General features: G+C 42.0%; 3 protein-coding genes and 1 long non-coding RNA gene across 4 annotated transcripts; 2 read left to right on the top strand and 2 right to left on the bottom strand.

Moving 5' to 3' along the window:
• Positions 1 to 3,090: 3,090 nt before the first annotated feature.
• LOC148899268 (uncharacterized) lies at positions 3,091 to 4,343 on the bottom strand. Its single transcript, XR_016114704.1, has 3 exons — positions 4,295 to 4,343; positions 3,959 to 4,007; positions 3,091 to 3,867 (listed from the first exon to the last, which is right to left on the bottom strand). It is a non-coding gene; the product is annotated as an uncharacterized LOC148899268 (long non-coding RNA).
• A 379-nt stretch (positions 4,344 to 4,722) lies between these two features.
• Positions 4,723 to 8,021, top strand: ficd (FIC domain protein adenylyltransferase). The gene is made up of 2 exons (XM_088994381.1): positions 4,723 to 5,277; positions 5,552 to 8,021. The coding sequence occupies exons 1-2, from the start codon at positions 5,007 to 5,009 to the stop codon at positions 6,631 to 6,633; spliced, it is 1,353 nt and encodes a 450-aa protein (XP_088850507.1). The 5' UTR covers positions 4,723 to 5,006; the 3' UTR covers positions 6,634 to 8,021.
• Positions 8,022 to 9,067: 1,046 nt separating this feature from the next.
• sart3 (spliceosome associated factor 3, U4/U6 recycling protein) lies at positions 9,068 to 18,081 on the bottom strand. The gene is made up of 19 exons (XM_088994377.1): positions 17,752 to 18,081; positions 15,360 to 15,486; positions 15,165 to 15,269; positions 14,900 to 15,084; positions 14,615 to 14,720; positions 13,912 to 14,036; positions 13,668 to 13,823; positions 13,225 to 13,363; positions 13,037 to 13,144; positions 12,877 to 12,954; positions 12,738 to 12,796; positions 12,479 to 12,588; positions 12,276 to 12,388; positions 12,124 to 12,200; positions 11,889 to 12,048; positions 10,461 to 10,861; positions 10,163 to 10,315; positions 9,592 to 9,779; positions 9,068 to 9,512 (listed from the first exon to the last, which is right to left on the bottom strand). Exons 1-19 carry the CDS (start codon positions 17,944 to 17,946, stop codon positions 9,353 to 9,355), a joined length of 2,745 nt encoding a protein of 914 aa, XP_088850503.1. The 5' UTR covers positions 17,947 to 18,081; the 3' UTR covers positions 9,068 to 9,352.
• Positions 18,071 to 19,786, top strand: iscua (iron-sulfur cluster assembly enzyme a). The gene is made up of 5 exons (XM_088994379.1): positions 18,071 to 18,214; positions 18,722 to 18,835; positions 18,911 to 19,021; positions 19,108 to 19,186; positions 19,403 to 19,786. Exons 1-5 carry the CDS (start codon positions 18,125 to 18,127, stop codon positions 19,489 to 19,491), a joined length of 483 nt encoding a protein of 160 aa, XP_088850505.1. The 5' UTR covers positions 18,071 to 18,124; the 3' UTR covers positions 19,492 to 19,786.
• Positions 19,787 to 19,800: the final 14 nt, after the last annotated feature.

Below are 19,800 nucleotides of genomic sequence, written 5' to 3'. Positions count from 1 at the left end.
CGTTTCCAGCGCCGTAGTGCAGGCCTTGTGGAACAAACTCGAACTCTGATTGGTTAAAGCAAAAGTTTCATCGACACTTATTTTATCCTCCAGGGCCTGTAGAACTGATTGTGAAGGCGCTGAGGTGGATTTCTCACCCAGGTAACAAATGATGACTGAAAAGTGATTGGTTAAATGCCTAAAGGACAACCGACGTCACTTTTTTGTTTCTTAACTGACATCAGAAAAACGTTTTATAGCATCTAAAATACCCAAAACACACAGTAGGATATTTTTATTCAAATGCAAAACACCAATAAAAATTACTTAAAGTTTCGGAAATCTGCAAAAAATTGAGCTGCGAATTGGGCATTTTGAGAAAGTCTCGCCCCCAGTTCGTGACGTCACGCCAAGACGTCTTGCATTGCTGCAGAATCAAAACAATGACTTCAGATTCGGAGAATATGCTTTCTTGTTACACATCCAGTTATGAATATGATTCAAATAGTTCTGAAGAGGAAAGCATATATGTTTGCAATCGATTAAAGAATTTATTCAGTGCCATTATGAGGCAACATTGAGGGGAGATGTCTCAACGAAAAAGAGGCACAAAATGGCGACCTCCTGTGGCCACCTCCATTTCCACAGGCTGATAAGTTCCTTATATGGAGCTTGGATGCCCTCTTCTGGTGGCTTTTGGGTGCAATACGAGGTCCCCAGACCAAACAAGTACAGCAAAATACATTGACGTGATGGAAGGACCGCTACAATGCGTCTTTTTTTTTTTTTTTCGGTCAGGGGCGTTCCTTTCGTGACGTCACGTACGGACTCGTAGCCAACTCAAAAACAAGACTTCCTGAATATTCAGTGTGAGTCTTAAAATGTAAAATATAGCTATATGTGGTGGAATCTTATTAAAATACGCTCAGTAGAAGTCATTTGAAGCCATTTTACAAATTATGGACACAACTTGTCCGGAGACGTCGGTTGTCCTTTAAATATGAAAATACACATTTGGAAGCAGCACAACAGGGGAAAAGCAATAAAAGGAAGCCGAGAGAAAATTTAGAATTATTTAAATAAACTCATGGACAAAATAGAATTCGCATTAGTCTATGATTCAGATATTTTAGGCCAGCAAAGAAGGCCTTGCAGGCTATGATAGCCCACCACTGCAATAGTCAATTTAGACTCCTCCAAGACTCCTGTTAGATGCATCTTGCATCTTGGAGGAGTCTAAATTGACTATTGCAGTGGTGGGCTATCATAGCCTGCAAGGTGTGCTGCCTGAAAGCAAAGTGTAACCTGGATGGTTGGAAACAATATAGTATATAGATAATTTCATACACCTTGCGATATAGGCAACAAATATCCAGAGACATGTCTTAATCAGTCATGGATCAATCAGTAGTTGGACTGGAAATGTCCCTGCCCCCCCTTTAAATCTCAATTATTATTATTTTTTTTTTTCATTTTTTTTCATAAGCGCCTTGGAAAATGAAGGATTTAAGGCAGGCTCTTTGCTGTTCCATCATAGCAGCGCAAAACAAGGTTTATAAATGCCTGTGGTTGCACGGAACCACAAACCTAAGCCCATCAAACACTTTTTGTGAACTACAACAGAAATGTTGAGCCTCATTCTTTTTCAGGTCCAACATCAGCATGCCCAGATCTGTAGATGAATAAAAATAACCACAGACGCGCTCCAACATCTTGTAGAAACTCTGGAAATGTATCAACGCTTTACTTTCTGTTTTCACTTCCTGTTTTGTTCTGTGTGGCGCAAAAAAGAAAACTCATCAAGTTACTTGACACAAAATGTCCAGTGGTGTTATTTAACGTGAAGATGGAATTTGAATAGTTTTTTGTTCACTTTTTCCTCTTCGTGTTTTGATACACAACAGAGCAACGGTTAGATGTACCCTCCTCATTCCTTATCACTGAAATTGCTGATAATTTTTCAAATTGGGAATATCAATCCCAATAAACAATTTAAAATTATCCAGTGTGCCTTTTACCCTTTGCAGACTTATTGAGCATATGAACAACGCGAGTGAGAAGATAATGAAGATAAAACACATTCCAACAGGTTGTCAAGGGTGATACCTCTATGACTGAGACGCAGCGGGACTCTCAGCTTTGAGAGACAGATGATGGTATCAACATTCATGTTTCCTACACTTTGGGGGCCACAGTTTGCTCCCGCAGAGCGTCAAGCTGAGTGTGTGATAGTAGATAGCTATTTAGAGCTGATAACACACTATGGCCATCTGCTGAAGATATGTCAGCTCTGGCATTGAGCCAGGAATCAATCTACACTATATATTCCCACCGGCGGTTTACAGCTGCTGGCCAATGCAAGTAAGCCTATTTATCTTTACTCATTACATATTAAAGTATCAAATCCCTTAATAAAAGTCATGAAATCTCATAAAAGTGTGAATAGAGGATATGAAGGATGGTGAGAAATAGAATTAGCAAGAGACCATCATGGAATTGGATCACAGCGAGCTATATAGCCACTGGCTGGCCATGATAATCAATACCGTAACAACCAATGAGCACTTTTGTGACACTACTATAAATTGGTGACAACTTGTCCGCTAAGCCAGTCATCAATACCAAGTGCTTATGTAAATAATACAGCACTAATTACTAAATACTCGCACAATGTTACGGAAATGTAGCATTTGGCAAAACATAAGGACTTGTGTTATTAAGTAGACCCAATGGAGTTAACGTCCTGTTCAGTATCAATTTAATGTAATTAATCTCTTGTGCAACTATGCCTAATGTTGTGGTCAGACTAACCAGTTGAGATTCACATATCCAGCGCTCTAAAATTATAATAGATAAAAATTATTGTGTGTATACCCTCTATGTTTTTTCAAGCAATACATGAGGACCCAGAACTACCGTCTTGGTTGCAATAAGGGGGAAATGTGTACGAATTCTAAGGGCCCCCATTGTATATACATTATCATGTCAAATGTTGCCCAATCGGCATCAATTGCAGCCTGTTTATCGTGCGAGGGAGACTCTCACATCTGCAGGCCCTTCTCAAGGTTTCTCCATCAGGTGATATCGTTAATATATGTCAACTTTATGAGAAGCCCTTTGAGCTTTTTTTGTGATAAAAGGCTGTATAAATAAATGTGACTTGACTGGAACCGAGAGGAGCCCGAGCCAAAAGGGTAATATGACATTTTATATATAAGGAGTCACAGCCGTCATTATTTCATCATTAGAGATACGTATTATGCCCACATTACATAGGTTTGTCTTGGCTTTATCTAGGCTTTGCATTTTATGCCAACAATTCAATACATCAAAAGAAATTTTAAATTTGCAATATACTGAAGGAGAACATTTATGAACCTGTATGTTTGTTCAAAAAACTAATTTTGTACACATGCTCTATTGAAACAGTACTTTGGTACCCAAGTCGATCAAACTTCATAACACAAACGATGGAAAATATCTCAGAAATGTGATGTGTGAGAAACAAGTTCCTGCGATTGGCTGGCAACCAATTCAGGGTGTCCCCAGACAACTGGGATAGGCTCCAGCACCCACCGCGCCCCTACTGAGGAATAAGCAGCACGGAATGGATGGATGGATGGATGGATGGATGGATGGATGGATGGATGGATGGATGGATAAACACGTTCATGTTTTAAAAAATCAGCTTCAAAAAAATACCATCTTCTTTTCCTTTCGGCTTTTCCCTTCAAGGTGTCGCCACAGCGAATCAGTGACCTCCATCTTCAGAGGTATGATCCGCATGTTTGTTTTGGCCAGCTTTTACGTCGGATGCCCTTCCTGACACAACCCTCTGTATTTATCCGGGCTTGGGACCGGCACATGACGACTTATCTCCCTTTGTGGCTACAGAACAAGCAACTCGCTCAGTAAAAGGCTCCCAAACACAAAATGGTCATCGGCACAGCAACAATCAAAAAAGCAAAACTATACTCACCATTTGATGACAATGCTCTGATCTTACCATGAAATGGGCATGTCTTTCCCTTCAAAAATACAATATGGGACATAAAAAGCGATCTCGAATTACAATTTGATGTTGACAAGTAGAAGGTAACTCGCTTCACCTATCTACGCCAGCGACGAACAATGACGAGCACAACAATTAAAAGTGCTTCACTGGACGGCAGAATACACTTGTTGCTAATCACCAAATAAATGCCATTCTCACTCCAAGTGAGTAAATTTGAAAATAAATTGAGACAAGATTATTAATATAGTTCTGTTTATTATTTGGAAGGTACAAAAATATTTTTTTGAATGTACGTATTACCTTCATCAATTTGGGTGGAAAACGCGGTCTCCAGACTGCTGCAACTGCGTCACACATTCCAGTGTGGTTTGGAAAACGATACACTGCCGCCCTCTTTATGTTTTCTGTTGAAATTGCACGTGGTCGGCCATCAACGACATTAGGAGAAATAGCGAAGGATCGGCAACTAATACGGTGCAGATGAAGCCGCCATTGATTTATGTGAAGAAAAGTATTTTAAATAATGTATACCATGAAATTGTCTTGAACATTGTGACGTCATAAAAAGTCAGCGATGATTTTTGCTGTGTAGATTCGTGGAACTGGGATGCCTGACAGACCAAGTTCTGGGACGATTGCTATTTTATCACTGTCCAATCACAGCGTATTACGAACTTTAGCTGTATTGCTCGATTTTACCCAATCACCGTCGTTGTTCTTTTTGCTCTTGGCCAATGATTTAGCTGTATGTTTCCGGGTCAAGGCGACCGACGCTTTTAAGTATGTTTTTAAGCCTTGTTGTGTATTATCACCAACTCCTTGTCCAGAGCTTACCAATGTTTTAACCGGCTATTTCTCGTAGGCAACATGTCGGAAGGTCTCGCATGTTCGTTGACGAGTTGTTGATACCCTGTTGATTTCCAATCTGAACCATCCTCACCTCCCCGAGCTGGGGTTAGGGTAGAAAGAGTGACGTGGACGTAGAGAATGGAGGATTTAGCCCGAAATTGCCATGGCATTTGTGACGGCGTGGCGATACACTAGCGACCGCCTCCTCGGAGGATGGGGCCCGCTTCTGTGTGTCTTCCTGGGGTCTCTGGTGGCTCTGCTGACGCCCCTGGTCGGAGTGCAGGAGCAATGTCGTGGCCCCCTGAATGCCATTGCACAGTTTCGCTGCCGGCTGTGGGGCAGCTCCGAGCAGCCCGCAGCTGTGGAGACCACCGGCCTCACTGTTTCTCTCACGGGCCTCGACTTGCTTCTTCCGAAGTCCAAGCCGAGCACAGGTACCCACCCAACTGCTGCATAAACCTCCGGCTTTCTGTCACTCAAGCTGTTGAGAGTCTCTTTTTGAACATTACAGCTTCTATCTACAATACAAGTGGGTGTCAAATGCTATCGTCAATGTTTTCTGTGTTAACAGAGTTAATTTAAATCACACATTTTACATTAGAAAGTTTCTCAGTTACATCAAGAAACTAAAAGCGTGGTTAATGTGCATGGGTTAAATAGCTCTTGTGTTTTCGCCTGACATCAGTTCTTTCTCTTGTTGTCATCTAGAGATGGTATTTGAGGCCCGGGCGGCGTTGCAACTGGCTCAGGAGATGAAAAAACACGGCAAGAGGGAGAAAGCCCACAAGCTGCTGGTGCATGCACTCAGCCTGAATCCAGACTATGTGGATGCCTTGACCGAGCTGGGGACTATCTTGGAGGAGGAGAAAGATGTGGTGCAGGCGGACCACCTGTATTCCAAGGCTTTGGCCATCTCGCCTTGTAATAAAAGGGCACTGGTGAGCCGAGACCGCACGCTACCGCTGGTGGAGGAGATTGACCAGCGTTACTTCAGCATCATAGACAGTAAGGTGCGCAGGCTCATGTCCATTCCGAAAGGCAACTCTGCGCTACGTCGGGTGATGGAGGAGACTTACTACCACCACATCTACCACACTGTAGCCATAGAGGGCAGCACGCTCACTTTATCCGAGATCCGTCACATCATCGAGACCCGCTACGCCGTGCCAGGCAAGAGCCTGCAGGAGCAGAATGAGGCCATCGGTGTGGACGCAGCCATGAAGTACGTCAACACCACGCTGTTATCCAGGACAGGAACCATCAGCGTCAGTGACATCCTGGAGATCCACCGTCGAGTGCTGGGTTACGTGGACCCTGTGGAGGGAGGCCGAATGCGCACCAATCAAGTGTTCGTAGGCCATCACATCCCCCCGCATCCTCGAGACCTGCCGCGACACATGGAGGAGCTCGTTCAGTGGCTCAACTCGGACGAGGCCTTGCAGCTGCACCCGGTCGAGTACGCCGCTCTCGTGCACTACAAACTGGTGTACGTGCACCCGTTTGTGGACGGTAACGGGCGGACGTCACGACTCTTGATGAACCTTGTGCTCATGCAAGCGCGATACCCGCCCATCACCATTCGCAAAGAGCAACGGGCCGAGTACTACACAGCTCTGGACACAGCCAACGAGGGCGACGTGCGTCCCTTCATTCGTTTTATTGCCAAGTGCACAGAGATTACACTGGACACTTTGTTGATCTCAACCACTGATCATGCAGTGGGACTCCCGGGGGTCAGCCAGGACCACGCCTGTCCTGATTGCAAACACACCATCCGTGTTCACAACTGATTTGGTGTTTGAAGGCCAACGGTCGTGGTCTAAAGCAGGGGTGTCCAAAGTCGGTCCTCGAGGGCCGCCGTCCTGCCTGTTTTCCAGCTCTCCCAGGAGCAACGCACCTGATTCAAATGATCAGCTCATCAGCCAGCTCTGAAGCAACATCAAAATGGTCCTGATGATTTGAATCAGGTGCGTTGCTCCTGGGAGAGCTGGAAAACAGGCAGGACGGCGGCCCTCGAGGACCGACTTTGGACACCCCTGGTCTCGGGTCAAACCCATCAGCTCGGGCCGGCTGTCTTGAACCTGCTGAATATTTTGAGTGGCAAGAGATATTTTGCCACTCATTTCAAGCACAATCAGAAGTTGTCTTCTGGGAAAAAAAGTGTGACTTTAGAAGCTTCAAAATTGACATTTGGGACCTCTAGTACAGATGTATTTTAGACAAATGGGAAAGCACTTTCATCATTTGATTATTTATTTTATGCAAATAAAAAAGTGATATTAACTAATTTTATTGGCTTTCAATGGACTTTAAATGGACATCAAGTATTGAGTATTGCACCGGGTGAGGGCTTTTCTCTTCAGTGTCCTCCAGCTCCAGAGGTTTGATTGGCTTGACACAACCCTCTGTATTTATCTGGGCTTGTGACCGGTACAATAAGACACTGGCGTTTGTCCCCTTGTGTCTACAGAACGGTCGATATTTTTATTTTATGGCATGACATTTTTTTCAGCCTTCAAAACAACAGTAAGACAAGGATTAACCAACTATAGCCTGGCCAACACATGCGAATCAAACCACTTTAGATGGAGGTTTGATTCGCTATGGCGACCCTTGAAGGGAAAAGCTGAAAGGAAAAGAAACTAGCCATTTTCCGTTAATTCTGCCAGTTTTTATAATACCCACAGAATAAACAAATATTATTTTTAAATGATGTATTACATTTAAACTAGGCCACTGTGGTGAGCACTTTATATGGCTTGTATTCAATCTAGAGAATGTTACAAATTGTGTGTGTATATATATATATATATATATATATATATATATATATATATATATATACAGTAGTCTCGTTATATCGATATTCAAGGGAGTCCGAAAAAATATCGATATAACCGGGACTATCGATATATCCGACCCTGTTTGCATGTAATTTTCTCAGTGCGTGCATAGAAATAGTATCGATATAACCAGGACTATCGATATATCCGATATCGATATAACGAGACTTTACTGTGTATATATATATATATATATATATATATATATATATATATATATATATATATATATAGTAAAGTCTCATTATATCGATATCGGTTATATCGATAGTACTGCTTATCAGATATATCGATATTTTTTCCGACTGCCGAGAATATCGATATAACGACTTTACTGTATCTCTCTCTCTCTCTCTCTCTCTCTCTCTATAGAGGCGCGCTAGGTCTCTCTCTATATATATATATATATCTCCAGTGAAACCTCAACTTACAAAGTTAATTGGTTCCCAGACAGTGTGTAAGGCGAAAAGTGTGTATCTCAAAAAAAAATTCCCATATGAAACCATTAAAATGGAAATAATCCGTTCCCGGGTTTCCATAAAATATACTTTTCAACTAAATAAGCCTTAAGACTACACACAACATACCTTATTCTATGTATAATAAATGTGCTATTGTATTGTAATGAAATAAATACACTGCATTGTATCATAAAGTCACTTTATTTACATTTGTGATGGTCATTTATGGCTTGATGGAATGGTGTTGGAGGTCGAAGGTCAAAGGCAATTGCTGTTTGGAAAGAGAGGTGCATTACATGAGGACTGTAATTAAAGAAATAAACTGCTGTAAAATAAAGTTTTATTTACCTTTTTGATGGTCGTTGATGCCTTATGGAGAGAGTCACCTTCCATAAGGACTGTTAGTAACATAACCTCTGGTGCTGTTCGGTCGTGTGCTCCCGCCGAAGATCACTCCGCCAGCCGTGGTGTGTATTATGAAAATAGTGCTTATTGTAAGGTTTAATTTTCATAAATTTGACGTTTTTAAGACGAAAAGTTTGTAAGATAAGGTGTTTGTAAGTAAGTTGAGGTCTCACTGTATATATAAAACAAGGACTGTGACTTATTAACACTGGCAGAAGTGCATTGATGGGAAATTAAGTGAGTGCTTGAATAAAGTCTGCCCCAGCCAGTCAATTTCTGATGACTCTTGTGACATTTTTAGACAAACCAAAAGTTGCCCGACGTAAAGGTTTATTGGACCAGAAATCATTTAACTGTTGAAATGGTTGTCTTAAATTATTTTTTTACAATTCTGTTAATCAGGTGATAGGTCTGATCTTGTATGTACACACACAGTATTCTACACACTGCTTAACACATTGTTGTCAATCCAATGTCTAACTGCAATAACAAAAGGTTGATGTTGGGAAAATGGGGTCTACTATTTTCCAAGCATATTTACACACATGTATTACACATGTATTTAATAAAACCCGACGGCAACATTTAAAACACAGCCAGAAACGGGAAGGGTAAAGATGACAAGAGCCAAAGGAGTTCGTGATTGAAAGGAGCTGGTGGAGGGCAGCAGCTCTGCAATTAAGACAATCTCGCAGGAAAAACGACGAGAAGGCTGACATTTGCAGAAGGTCACAGTCTCAAATACTGAATTTTGCAAGGATCACATGATGGCTTTCCTTGTGAACCTAGCACGCCTCTTTTCATTTCTTCAGAAGCATTTTAGCAAAGTCTGCATTGGACAAAGGCTTTGCATCTCCGGCACCTTCGGACGCGGTCCCATTTTCCACTTTGTTTGCTGGCCCACTTTGCCGATTGAGAGAGCGAGGGAGCAATGACAACTGTGTGCGCCCTCTCCCTCTCCTGGGGGGAAAAGATGTTGACAACATTAATCACAACTGTAATCACTCGTGAAGATATAAGAGTCCCGTGGTAAACTTACGAGCCGTGAACCTGTTGAGCCGTCATCGGGTTTGTGGTGGGCTGACTGGGACCAGGTTTGCTACTGTTTCGGCGAGGAGGGTTGCTAATAGCAACGGAGATTTTGTTCCCATCCACATACGTGCCATCCATTTTCAACACCGCTTGAGAAGCCTGGGCTTCATTTGCAAACTCAACATACGCCAAGCCCTGTACAAGCCCACAGAGAGGAGGTCAGCTGTGTCCTGATTACCGTATTTTCCGCTGTATAAGGTGCACCAGAGTATCATGCGGACCATTAATGAATGAAAAAGAGTTTTCCAAATATAATACATATATACAAAGGTTTTCCAAATATAAGGCACACCGCATTAGAGTTGAGGACGGGGTTATACACTAACTTCTACAGGGGGAAATGGAGTTGCTGAAATTAGTTGTGAGACCTGGTGTGGCTCAATATGACTTCACATATAAGGCGCACTTGCATATAAGGCACAGGGTCATCTTTTGAAGAAAATCAAGGCTTTTGGGGTGCCTTATACACCGGAAAATATGCTACTCTTGCTCACTGTACTGCATCAGTATGTCTTCACCTTGGGCTTTCCTGAACGGAATGTGACAAGACGAACTTCCTTTAGGGTGCCATGATTCTTGCTTATTTCTTCGAGCTGCTCCTTGGTGCAGGAAAATGGTAACCCAGAGATGAAGATTTTGTGTTTTTCCATTGCAGTGTTGTACTTGAACACCTACAGAGAGAAAGTAGTCAAAACTAAACAAAGGACATGCTTTGCCGATTGTACAATATTTCCCTGCTATAGTACACTTCAGATTTTTAAGCATTTACTGTTTCTTTTTTGGTCTATATCTTGTATTTTTGTATTTCAAATTTACCTTGAAATCTGGGTTCTTGTTCTTGTCCACACATGGTGACACAAACATCGGTCTGCCCTCCACTTGCCGTCTGTCGAGTTTGAGGGCTTCTGAGACAGAGTCAGAACTTTCAAACTGCACATAGCCGTAACCCTTAAATGTCCCTTTGTTGCTGGAGACGAGGCGAATCTCTTTGATGGTTCCACATGTCTCAAAAAGTGTCCTCAATCGGGCCTCGGGATCATCCAGGGTGTATGAGAGATTGCTCACGAACACGCTGCTGTCATCGTTACCAAGCTTGTTGAAACCAGGTCGTGCTGAACCTTTCGAACTAGGAGGAACGTCGAAATCAATCTCAAGAGTCAGTATGCCCTCCTCCTTGCTCTGCTCTCCATTTCCTTTGTGTCGCTTAGGAGCTTGGTCTATCAACAACAGAAGAAATGGAATGCGACCAAAGATTTACCACACATGTTAAAATAACGGTGTTTTGAAGACTACAATAATTCATTCACACTGAGAAAACAGTAATTGCCTAAAATCTTTAAATGTCTGCTGTATTTAAAAAAAAAGCAATTTGCTACTGATACTTAGCAATGTGCAGCACACTGTAGACAAACCCGTTTCATTGTGAATGTGTCGCAAGGGCTCGAGTCAGGGCCGCAATGCCAAAAGAAAAAATGTTGAATTTGAAAGTTGACGTCTACAGTTGAATTAAATGGCAGAGGGAGTGGCAAAGTGATGTCATTGTGCTCACACAAACCAATGGGAAAGCATTTGTTACTTCCACCTCCAAATACAGACAAGCTTGCACGAAGATGCTGTGTAAGGTCCTGCGGTGTGCACCACAAAAAACAAATGCAATGTTCATTTTGGCCTCGGGGTACACCCCCAAGTGATTGCCAGGCCATCATAATTAGTTCAGAGAATAGGTTGCATTATCATGCAACAATTCTTCATTAACTCATTTACTGCCAGATGTGCAAAAATGTGTCCACTGCAGTGCCAGGATTTTTGTCATTGTAACTCAAATTCCAGGAGCCACAGAATATTGAGTTTTAGGACTAGATAAATATACAATGCAGAATAAGGAACCTTAGACTCTCTTCTTTCAGTAGAAAAAAGGTTAATGCCAAATTATATGGGTCTGGAGTTATATGGGATTGAAATGAGGGCGGTTGTCCAGAATGCAATGCGAGACACATTGATTTATGTAGCGCTATAACAATAGCTGAAGCAGGGAACAAAGTGCTAACATGGAGAAAAAAAAGAGAAATTGTGCTCTCTTGTGAAAGGAAAAAACACTGCCAGAGGTCTGCCCAGCGTTTTATCGACACCTCAGCAAGAAAAACCAAAACCCGCCATTCCCAAACAAATTCTGGAATGGCAGTGAATGAGTTAATGATGTAACAGTGAGTTGCGTTTGGTGTCCTGCAGATGCATCCTATTTACCTGCACACTCAGTCCATGTATCCTGATCGAGCACGTGCTCCGCTTTCCTCTTCTCTCCCTTCTGAACTCTTTTCTGGGCCCTCTTCTCGGCTTTGGCCTTCCGCCTCTGCTCAAATTGTTCCTCCTCTTGAAGGGCTTGTGTGGCTTCTTTCTCTGCCACCTAAAAAACAGTGAGAAGATACTCCCAAGAGGAAAAAAACTTTAAAAGACAGACATGCTGATCTCAGTTACCAACCTTTGCCCTTTGCTCATTAACTCTGTTGAGACGAGTCTCTGTTTTCAGGACTGCCACATCCCAATCCTCCAAAGAGCCTGGATGCGTAGATGTGTCATGAAAATCTCTCCAACTACCCTATCAGTCTGTTATAGGAAGGGGGGGGGACTCACCTTGAACTCTCTCAAAGGTAAGCAAGACCTCACACACATGTTCTGGGTAGTCCGAGGTGCACTGGACGGCTCTGTGAAGCGCTTTTCGACAGTGGACCGAATCTCCATTAGCTCTGGAGAGAAAGTACAAAATACAAGTGGTCAGACCATGCTGTAAAGTTTGTTAGATAAAGCACCTTTCAACATGACATGCGCCGACAGACCGTTCCAGGTTATAGTATTCCAGCCACATGTTGGCATATTTGGCATTCCCTTTTGTCATGATGCTGTCCCACAGTTCTCTGGCTTTTTGTATGTTTTTACAATGCGCAGCCTGCGAGGAGGACAGAAGGGACAATCAAATCAAACGAATCTCAAAGGGATTCATTCACAAGCCTACTGTTGTCATCATATTTGAAACATACTGACAATTACAAAGTCGGACTAAGCATTCAAAAAAGTTGCCAGAGTAACAAAATTTACCTCAATCCTTGCCCAGATTTGCATTATGTTACAGGAAGGGTCTCCACTTTCCCCAAATCCTGATAGCATGACAAAATGAGTCCGATTGGAAATTCATATTCAACTCCATCAGAACATTCTAAATGCGATCGGCACCTACTTTCTTCAACGTCTTGTTTCATGTAGTCCAAACAACGTGCAAAGGATCCACGCAACTCCTCCAATTCTTGACTTGACTCTGTGACACAGGTAGGCCACCAACAGAGGGTCGATGCATGCATGTTTACACTATTGCGGACTCTATTTAGTGTTGTTCTCACCTTGACTGAAATCCACACGTCTTCTCAGGTAGTCAAGATAAACCTGCCAGATCGCCACATAATCCGTAGCTTGAATGAATCCTGCATTCAGAGCTTTTTCAAACAAATCTGTGGAAAACAGCAGAATCTCCTTCAGTCATCATTCTCGCAGACATGTCAAATACGTGTCAAAGAGTCCAAATGTTTGCCTGAAACAGTTTGATGAGTGCCTCCATGCCTCTCTAAAGCTTGCAAATAGCTCTTCCACAAACTCATAGTCCACGGGCAGTTTCTGACAGCACGATCGTGGGTGGAAAGAACCAGATCTTTGATTTTCAGTTGACGGTCCTAGACGGGTCCAACAAAATAAGGCAGCAGTCATATGGTTGTTCATGGGGTACCCCGCCAAACAGCCGTGGACAGCTGGGAAAGGCTCCATCCAGCATGCTCAAGACCTTTGTGAGGATAAGTAGCTTGGAAAATGGATGGCCGGCTGATTTTTTTTGATGATACCCAAGTCAAAACGGACATTTTTCCAGTTATAAAATCAAGATAAAATTCCACAATATAAAACTATTTGACTGAAACACAAGTCATCTGAGCAGTAGTTCATTATCAGACACTGAGAGTGCTATACCAAGTCAATACTCACAAGATATGTCGTGTATTTGGTCCACATATCCGGTACCAGGCAATTGTCGACCAAAGTCCGCTCAAACGTAACCTGGATGCGGGCGGGGTCACCTTCCTTCATTTCAAAGTCAACGTAGGCCTGATACTCGGCCAATTTAGGCGTCTCTGCCAGCAACTGCGACGAGACAGCCGAATAAACCATAAGAACGCCGTTCAAAGTCAGTAGTTCAGTCAAGTCTAAAGCCTCGTTGGTGGTTTCTTACCAGAGACTCTTCCAAGGGCTTGTACTTGTCCCTCTGCTGCAAAGCACTTTTGTACTGATGTACGGTTTCCTCAGGTGGCCCACGGTCAGACCATTCCTCATACTCTGCATATGTTGCTTCCATGTCTAAGGAAAAAAAAACATTTGTAATAAATGAAACATAAAAGCCCTTCTATACATAATTAAAATGATAACACAGAGATGTTTTCATTTCCGTTTAAAACTGTTAAAGGCTCTCAAAAAATATTCTGTGAAACTATTTTTTTTGTTTACTTTATTGCTTTTACTCAGTTTTCAACACTGAATGTGAGAGGTGATGCTTATAAATAAATAGATAGATGAAAAGCTGGCAAACTAGCTAGCTAGATAGCTAGATAGATAGATAGATAGATAGATAGATAGATAGATAGATAGATAGATAGATAGATAGATAGATAGATAGATAGATAGATAGATAGATAGATAGATAGATAGATAGATAGATAGATAGATAGATAGATAGATAGATAGATAGATAGATAGATAGATAGATAGATAGATAGATAGATAGATAGATAGATAGATAGATAGATAGATAGATAGATAGATTAAAAAAAAGTTCGTTTCTCAGCATGAGTCATGAGCATTTTCTCCAGGCTGGGCCAGCCTACATGAACTTCTGCTGCTGCTCAATGTCCAGCACGCCATCTGTAGGACATCCTTACCCATTAAGGGAATGGCCAGTTGGCGGCGAAACAGTGTATGGATGCGCTGAAGCTGCTTGTTCAGCAGCTCTTGCTCATCACGGCTGGGAATCTTGCCAGGAGCAGGCTGAAATGAAAGACAATACAGAGGATGAACAACATGATAAAATGGCTTGATGACACGAGCTCATCCAAATGCATTTACAAAGAGAAATGTCGCTGATATGAGGGAAAGGAAGACATGATGGATGAACCTCGATTGAGTCGGACATTTGTTCAAATGTTGCCAATGAAGACATCACTGACCTGTACCGTGGCCAGAATGGCATTTTCAAATTCTCTGTACGCCTCCCACACTGTTTGTCCCTTGGTCATGTGAAGTCCAACAGCTGTGATTGCTCTCTCGAAAACGGATCTCACCCTTTCAATGCCACCTGGCAAGCCCATGCCCCCAATGGAATACTGGGCATATTCTAGCCAGATATCAGGGCCTGAGTGGAAGAAGAAGACACGGAATCTCAGGATTGTGTTGTATGTATGTGGAATATTTGCTTTGGCAGCATGCACTTACAAATGTAGTCTTTTATAGCCTTTTCAAAAAGTTCATTAACTTTTTCTCGGTTTGGTTCTTCTTCAGTCATGCGAATCTCATCCTGGAGCCAGTCTAGCCAGATCTCTGTGGTGTTACACAGAAAACGTTAATTATAACATTCAGACAGGTCGACATGTGGTTCGGGATCTGGACTTGCAGTAGGTATACATCTACCTTCTGTGAGAGGAAAAAGTTCACTCATCTTCTGTCTCGCCTTTCGCAAGCGGATCAGCTCACCCTCATTCTTCAGTAGTTTGATGAGGTCAACGTGGCAGTTGTAGTCAAAGGCATTGATCGAGAGCTAGGAATCACAGAACAGTACAATTAAACATCTGGTGTCTGTATCTTTTTGACGAGCTAATGCTTGGGATCAGATGTGGGTCTCAAAATGACAGTAAGACACATGGTTGAACTCATCTTTCTTTCATACCTCTTTACTAATTTACAGAGTTCGTTAGTTGATCGTTGACTCAAAGGTTATGAACGTCGCACAATGAAAATGTGAGACAATCTCTTTTTGTCCTACAGCTGCGTGTTTGCTTTTAACATTTAGCTTGTAGTCGACGTGTACATTCCACCATGATGTCCCTGATCCACTGTGAAGAGGCATTTTGATCCTCTCCTCTTTCATCTGGAACTGCTTCGTGTAATAAAGAGGGTACAGAAAGTGCTTAAGAATGAATGAATCTGTGTATCATTATGTTGTCATGTTATTTATGTAGTTTTTTTTTTGTTCTTTTCACTTCATGACGGCGCCGCGAGAGTGGCTGCCTTTCCAACAGCTCATGTATTTTGTTTTTCTACTTTCATTCCTTTCATCACTTTGCTGCTGTGAAATGTAAAATTATCGAGCGCGAGACTAATAAAGGCAAATTCAATCCATTCAAGCATGCTCAATTGCAGGAATATATCATATTTTTACATTGTTTTGGATATATGACCAGGATTTTTTTCTTTCCTGTTGAGTTTCATCACTTGCCTCGATCACTAAATGCTCATGTGGGGTTTAGTTGGTTTGTATCTACACATGCATATTAGAGCTTCAAGAGAGAAAGAAGGGGGAGAAAAAGGGGGGGGCAGTACACTCATCATCCTTCAAGGGGTAATTAAACCAGTGACATGCAGCCAGGGGAGGCCGTGGCTCACCTGTCATCATGGAAATATCAAATGAAAAAATAAATTAAACAGTTATATTTATTGAGTGATTTGCACTTGAAAGTTCTTTTCTATTCAACTTCACCATTTTTGGATTTTGTTTTCAAAATCGCTGAATTTTCATATTTACCGTTCAAATACTAAGTCGAGACTAGCGGATCACCATGGATTGCGCAATGACTATGCAAACTGTGCTGGCTTGCTCTGCAGTGAGACCGCATTGCTGTCCCTCTGCATATCGCTATTAAAGTGTTCAAACACTTTTAGTATATGAACTACATTTCTACAGTTTAGCTGGTGCATATAATGTAGTGTCACTTTACATTATAAACACTGTACAAGAGTGTTTATTTTTCTCAAAACTGTGTATCGGTGAGGCACACAGTTCTCCTGCCTCATGACAGGGGGCGCTGGTGACTCCAAAGATTCTTCTTGTGCCTCCTTGCTGCAGAATAATAGAATTAGTGACAGCGAGTTAAGTGCGACCATCCAGTCATTTTTTCGTGTTGCTTGGCCTTTTTTTCAGAATGGAGGATTACATATCTAAATTGAAAGAAATGGAGAGACTTTTAAAACTGAAGAAAGATAAGGAAGGCTTCTACAAAGAAGTTATCGATGCCTTTCTTTAGAAGGAGCGGTGCATGGACATCATTTATAAGTTAAGGTAACACGATAATAAGGTTTTTTTTATTCTTTTTTGTATGCTACAGTTTGTATATATAAAGAATGCTGACATGACATTTTAAACAAAACACGTTAACTGTTGCCAATCAAATGATGAATAAGCTACTCTGTAGAGTTCATGCTTGTAAATCTGACTGATGACGTCAGTGCCTCACCAGGCATGAACCTCACCGCACGTCACTGAATTAAACTCACATTCGTATTAATATTTTATGTTGTGCATCACATCGAACAAATGGAAGCATATGAGTCAAGAAGTCTTGAGTTAAAAGTCAATTCATCAAACCTTATTTTCAAACGTGTGCGGAATAATAAACTTTGTTGAGTTTATTTCCTGTGTTGCTGATGGGAGGAAGTAACTTCGACAACATTTAGGAGGACACTGACCCAAATATGCAGAATTGTGCATATAGTGGCATGTGTCCATTTGTACATTACAGTTGTACTACTTCCAAACTGATAACGTACTTATTCGGCTTTCAGACGGAACTGTGACGTCACAGAGCAAAACGCGCGGCGCGTGTACAGTCACGATCAGCTAGCATCACGTCTTGCCAATAAACGTCGCAAATAGAAAAGATAGACACACCTTCGTACAACAAATTTCACTTCTAATTCTACGCGAGCGCAAAAGACGTGGCAAACTTTCACTGGTTAAATTCTCGGCGAAGGTTTCATACTCATTCATTCGCGTTCAGCTACTCAGCTAACATCATTCAAGAGTTACCTGCTCTTCGAGGCGTTGGATTTCGGCTTCATTTTCTTTCTCGTCCTCCGACGTCTCGTCGTCTTCGTTGTCCGAATTGTCCCCAATGCCTTCTTCACCGTCGCTGTCCGACTCCATTTGCCGATCATCCATCTCCGCGTCGTCCTCTTCCATATCTTGCAAATGCGTAGATTCTGCGTTGCCCGCTGCTGCCATATTGGAAAGCCAGTCTGCCTGGTAACAAACTTAAACATCCCTCAGTCCAGAGCTATCACAGCAAACGTGGGCCACTAGTGGGCGCTCTAACTCTTCCCCCGCCTACCTCGGTGTTGATAAACAGACCGCCCGATCTCCTGTTTACTCTCGCGTTTCCGGAATTTATCGGGTTTTGAACATGGCGATGGCCTTCGCAAAGAATGCGTTGTTGTTGAGTGCAAGGTTCTTCCGTCCGAAGCTAAAGATTCTCTGCTCATATCACAAGAAGGTAACTATATGGATGGTTTTGACACATTTTTGCAACGTAGCTCTCGCATTTCTCTGTTGTTTCCTCATGCCCGTGCTGCCTGTTTGGTTCAGTAACTGTTTAGCATCGAATCGATATCATTGAAATCCAGGTTAAAGTCAGTTTCCGAGTACGACCAGTGCTTTTTGATGTCAGTAGTGGGGTCTAGATGACACATACCCGCAAATTACCTGATTGTAATACGAGTGCAGTACATTAGTGTACAAGTGAGGTTGGTTCGCGGGTAATGAAAGGCCAGGATTGTATATTGATTATAATTGGGGGGAAAGTAACACGTTACATGCAATAATGTGCTCCTTGTGCCTCGAATTGTTTTTCTCGTTGAGGACAAAAAGCATATGAATGCATGGACCTAGCTATTATGGTTATGAAGTGGTACAAACATGGTTAATTAAACACATGCATATTCCGTTGCATTCTAACGATTCCCAACTGTGAGTGATAAGCATGTCTTGAATCCTTCTGAAGGTTGTAGACCACTACGAAAATCCGAGAAATGTGGGCTCTTTGAATAAAAATGCCAAGAACGTGGGGACTGGTTTGGTGGGTGCTCCAGCCTGTGGTGATGTCATGAAACTGCAGGTCAGTGAAGTCGTAAAAAACACGATGAACCGCTGCTTGTCAAGCAGATCAACTGCTGTTTTGTTTAATCTCTAGATTGAAGTGGATGAAAATGGGAAGATCGTGGATGCCAAATTTAAAACATTTGGCTGCGGATCCGCCATTGCGTCGAGCTCTCTGGCAACTGAGTGGGTAAAAGGGAAGTCGGTGAGTCGACAAAGAATTGAAACGAAACATTTCTGAACATTTTATGTTTGATTTGATTGAGATTTCTCAGGTCTTTCTCCCTTCAGATTGATGAAGCTTTGAAGATCAAGAACACAGACATTGCAAAAGAACTCTGCCTTCCACCCGTCAAGCTTCATTGTTCCAGTAAGCAAACAAGATGAACAAAGATTTCAAAGCAGTAGTTGATGCAACATGACAGATGTCAATAACAGATGTAACAAATGTATAAATGGCAGACAGCATATCTCAGTGCACATTTTGGAGTTCAGTAGCGAGACATTACGTAAGGGAAATAACACTTTGAAATACAATCTCAAACTTGAATATGCGCTCACTATTCTTTCTGTTCCCTTGTTTCAGTGCTTGCAGAAGATGCCATAAAAGCAGCCCTGTCTGACTACAGAATAAAACAGAACAAGGAAGAGCAAGGTGTCAAAGCCAGCGGTTAATTTCCTCATCATTAGGTGTCCACAATGGGTCGGTGTACCTCAGGGATGTGGCTTGTAAAGTTGTCACAGGGCTGTACAGGAAGTGTGGAAACCTTTCTTCCTTTTGAAATTATAGTTCATTTATTCTTTTGCTTCAGTACAACGCATTTGCTCAATAACATTTGCATTCGTGATGGCGCAATAGTCACTTTTTTTAAAGCGTCATCACATACATAGCTTTTTCAATTTCTTTTTTTTTTTGTTCAATATTTGTGATGGATCTGTGAGATGTGTGAGATTGTGAAAGTGGAAAATAAAGGTCAATATTAC

The sequence above is a fragment of the Hippocampus bargibanti genome, linkage group LG04, assembly GCF_051943395.1.
Source record: "Hippocampus bargibanti isolate YZ-2025 linkage group LG04, ASM5194339v1, whole genome shotgun sequence".
NCBI lineage: Eukaryota > Metazoa > Chordata > Actinopteri > Syngnathiformes > Syngnathidae > Hippocampus > Hippocampus bargibanti.
This window is presented reverse-complemented; position numbering and strand designations above follow the sequence as displayed.

Bases quoted from the DNA above. Each gene is read 5' to 3' on its own strand.
- ficd (XM_088994381.1), top strand. From the start codon at position 5,007: ATGGCATTTGTGACGGCGTGGCGATACACTAGCGACCGCCTCCTCGGA. The intron at 5,278-5,551 runs GTACCCACCCAA...GTTGTCATCTAG, and splicing joins GAAGTCCAAGCCGAGCACAG to AGATGGTATTTGAGGCCCGG.
- sart3 (XM_088994377.1), bottom strand. From the start codon at position 17,946: ATGGCAGCAGCGGGCAACGCAGAATCTACGCATTTGCAAGATATGGAA. The intron at 15,270-15,359 runs GTAGATGTATAC...GTAACACCACAG, and splicing joins ACTTTTTCCTCTCACAGAAG to AGATCTGGCTAGACTGGCTC. The intron at 12,955-13,036 runs GTGAGAACAACA...CCTGTGTCACAG, and splicing joins ACGTGTGGATTTCAGTCAAG to AGTCAAGTCAAGAATTGGAG.
- iscua (XM_088994379.1), top strand. From the start codon at position 18,125: ATGGCGATGGCCTTCGCAAAGAATGCGTTGTTGTTGAGTGCAAGGTTC. The intron at 18,215-18,721 runs GTAACTATATGG...ATCCTTCTGAAG, and splicing joins TCTGCTCATATCACAAGAAG to GTTGTAGACCACTACGAAAA. The intron at 18,836-18,910 runs GTCAGTGAAGTC...TTTAATCTCTAG, and splicing joins GTGATGTCATGAAACTGCAG to ATTGAAGTGGATGAAAATGG.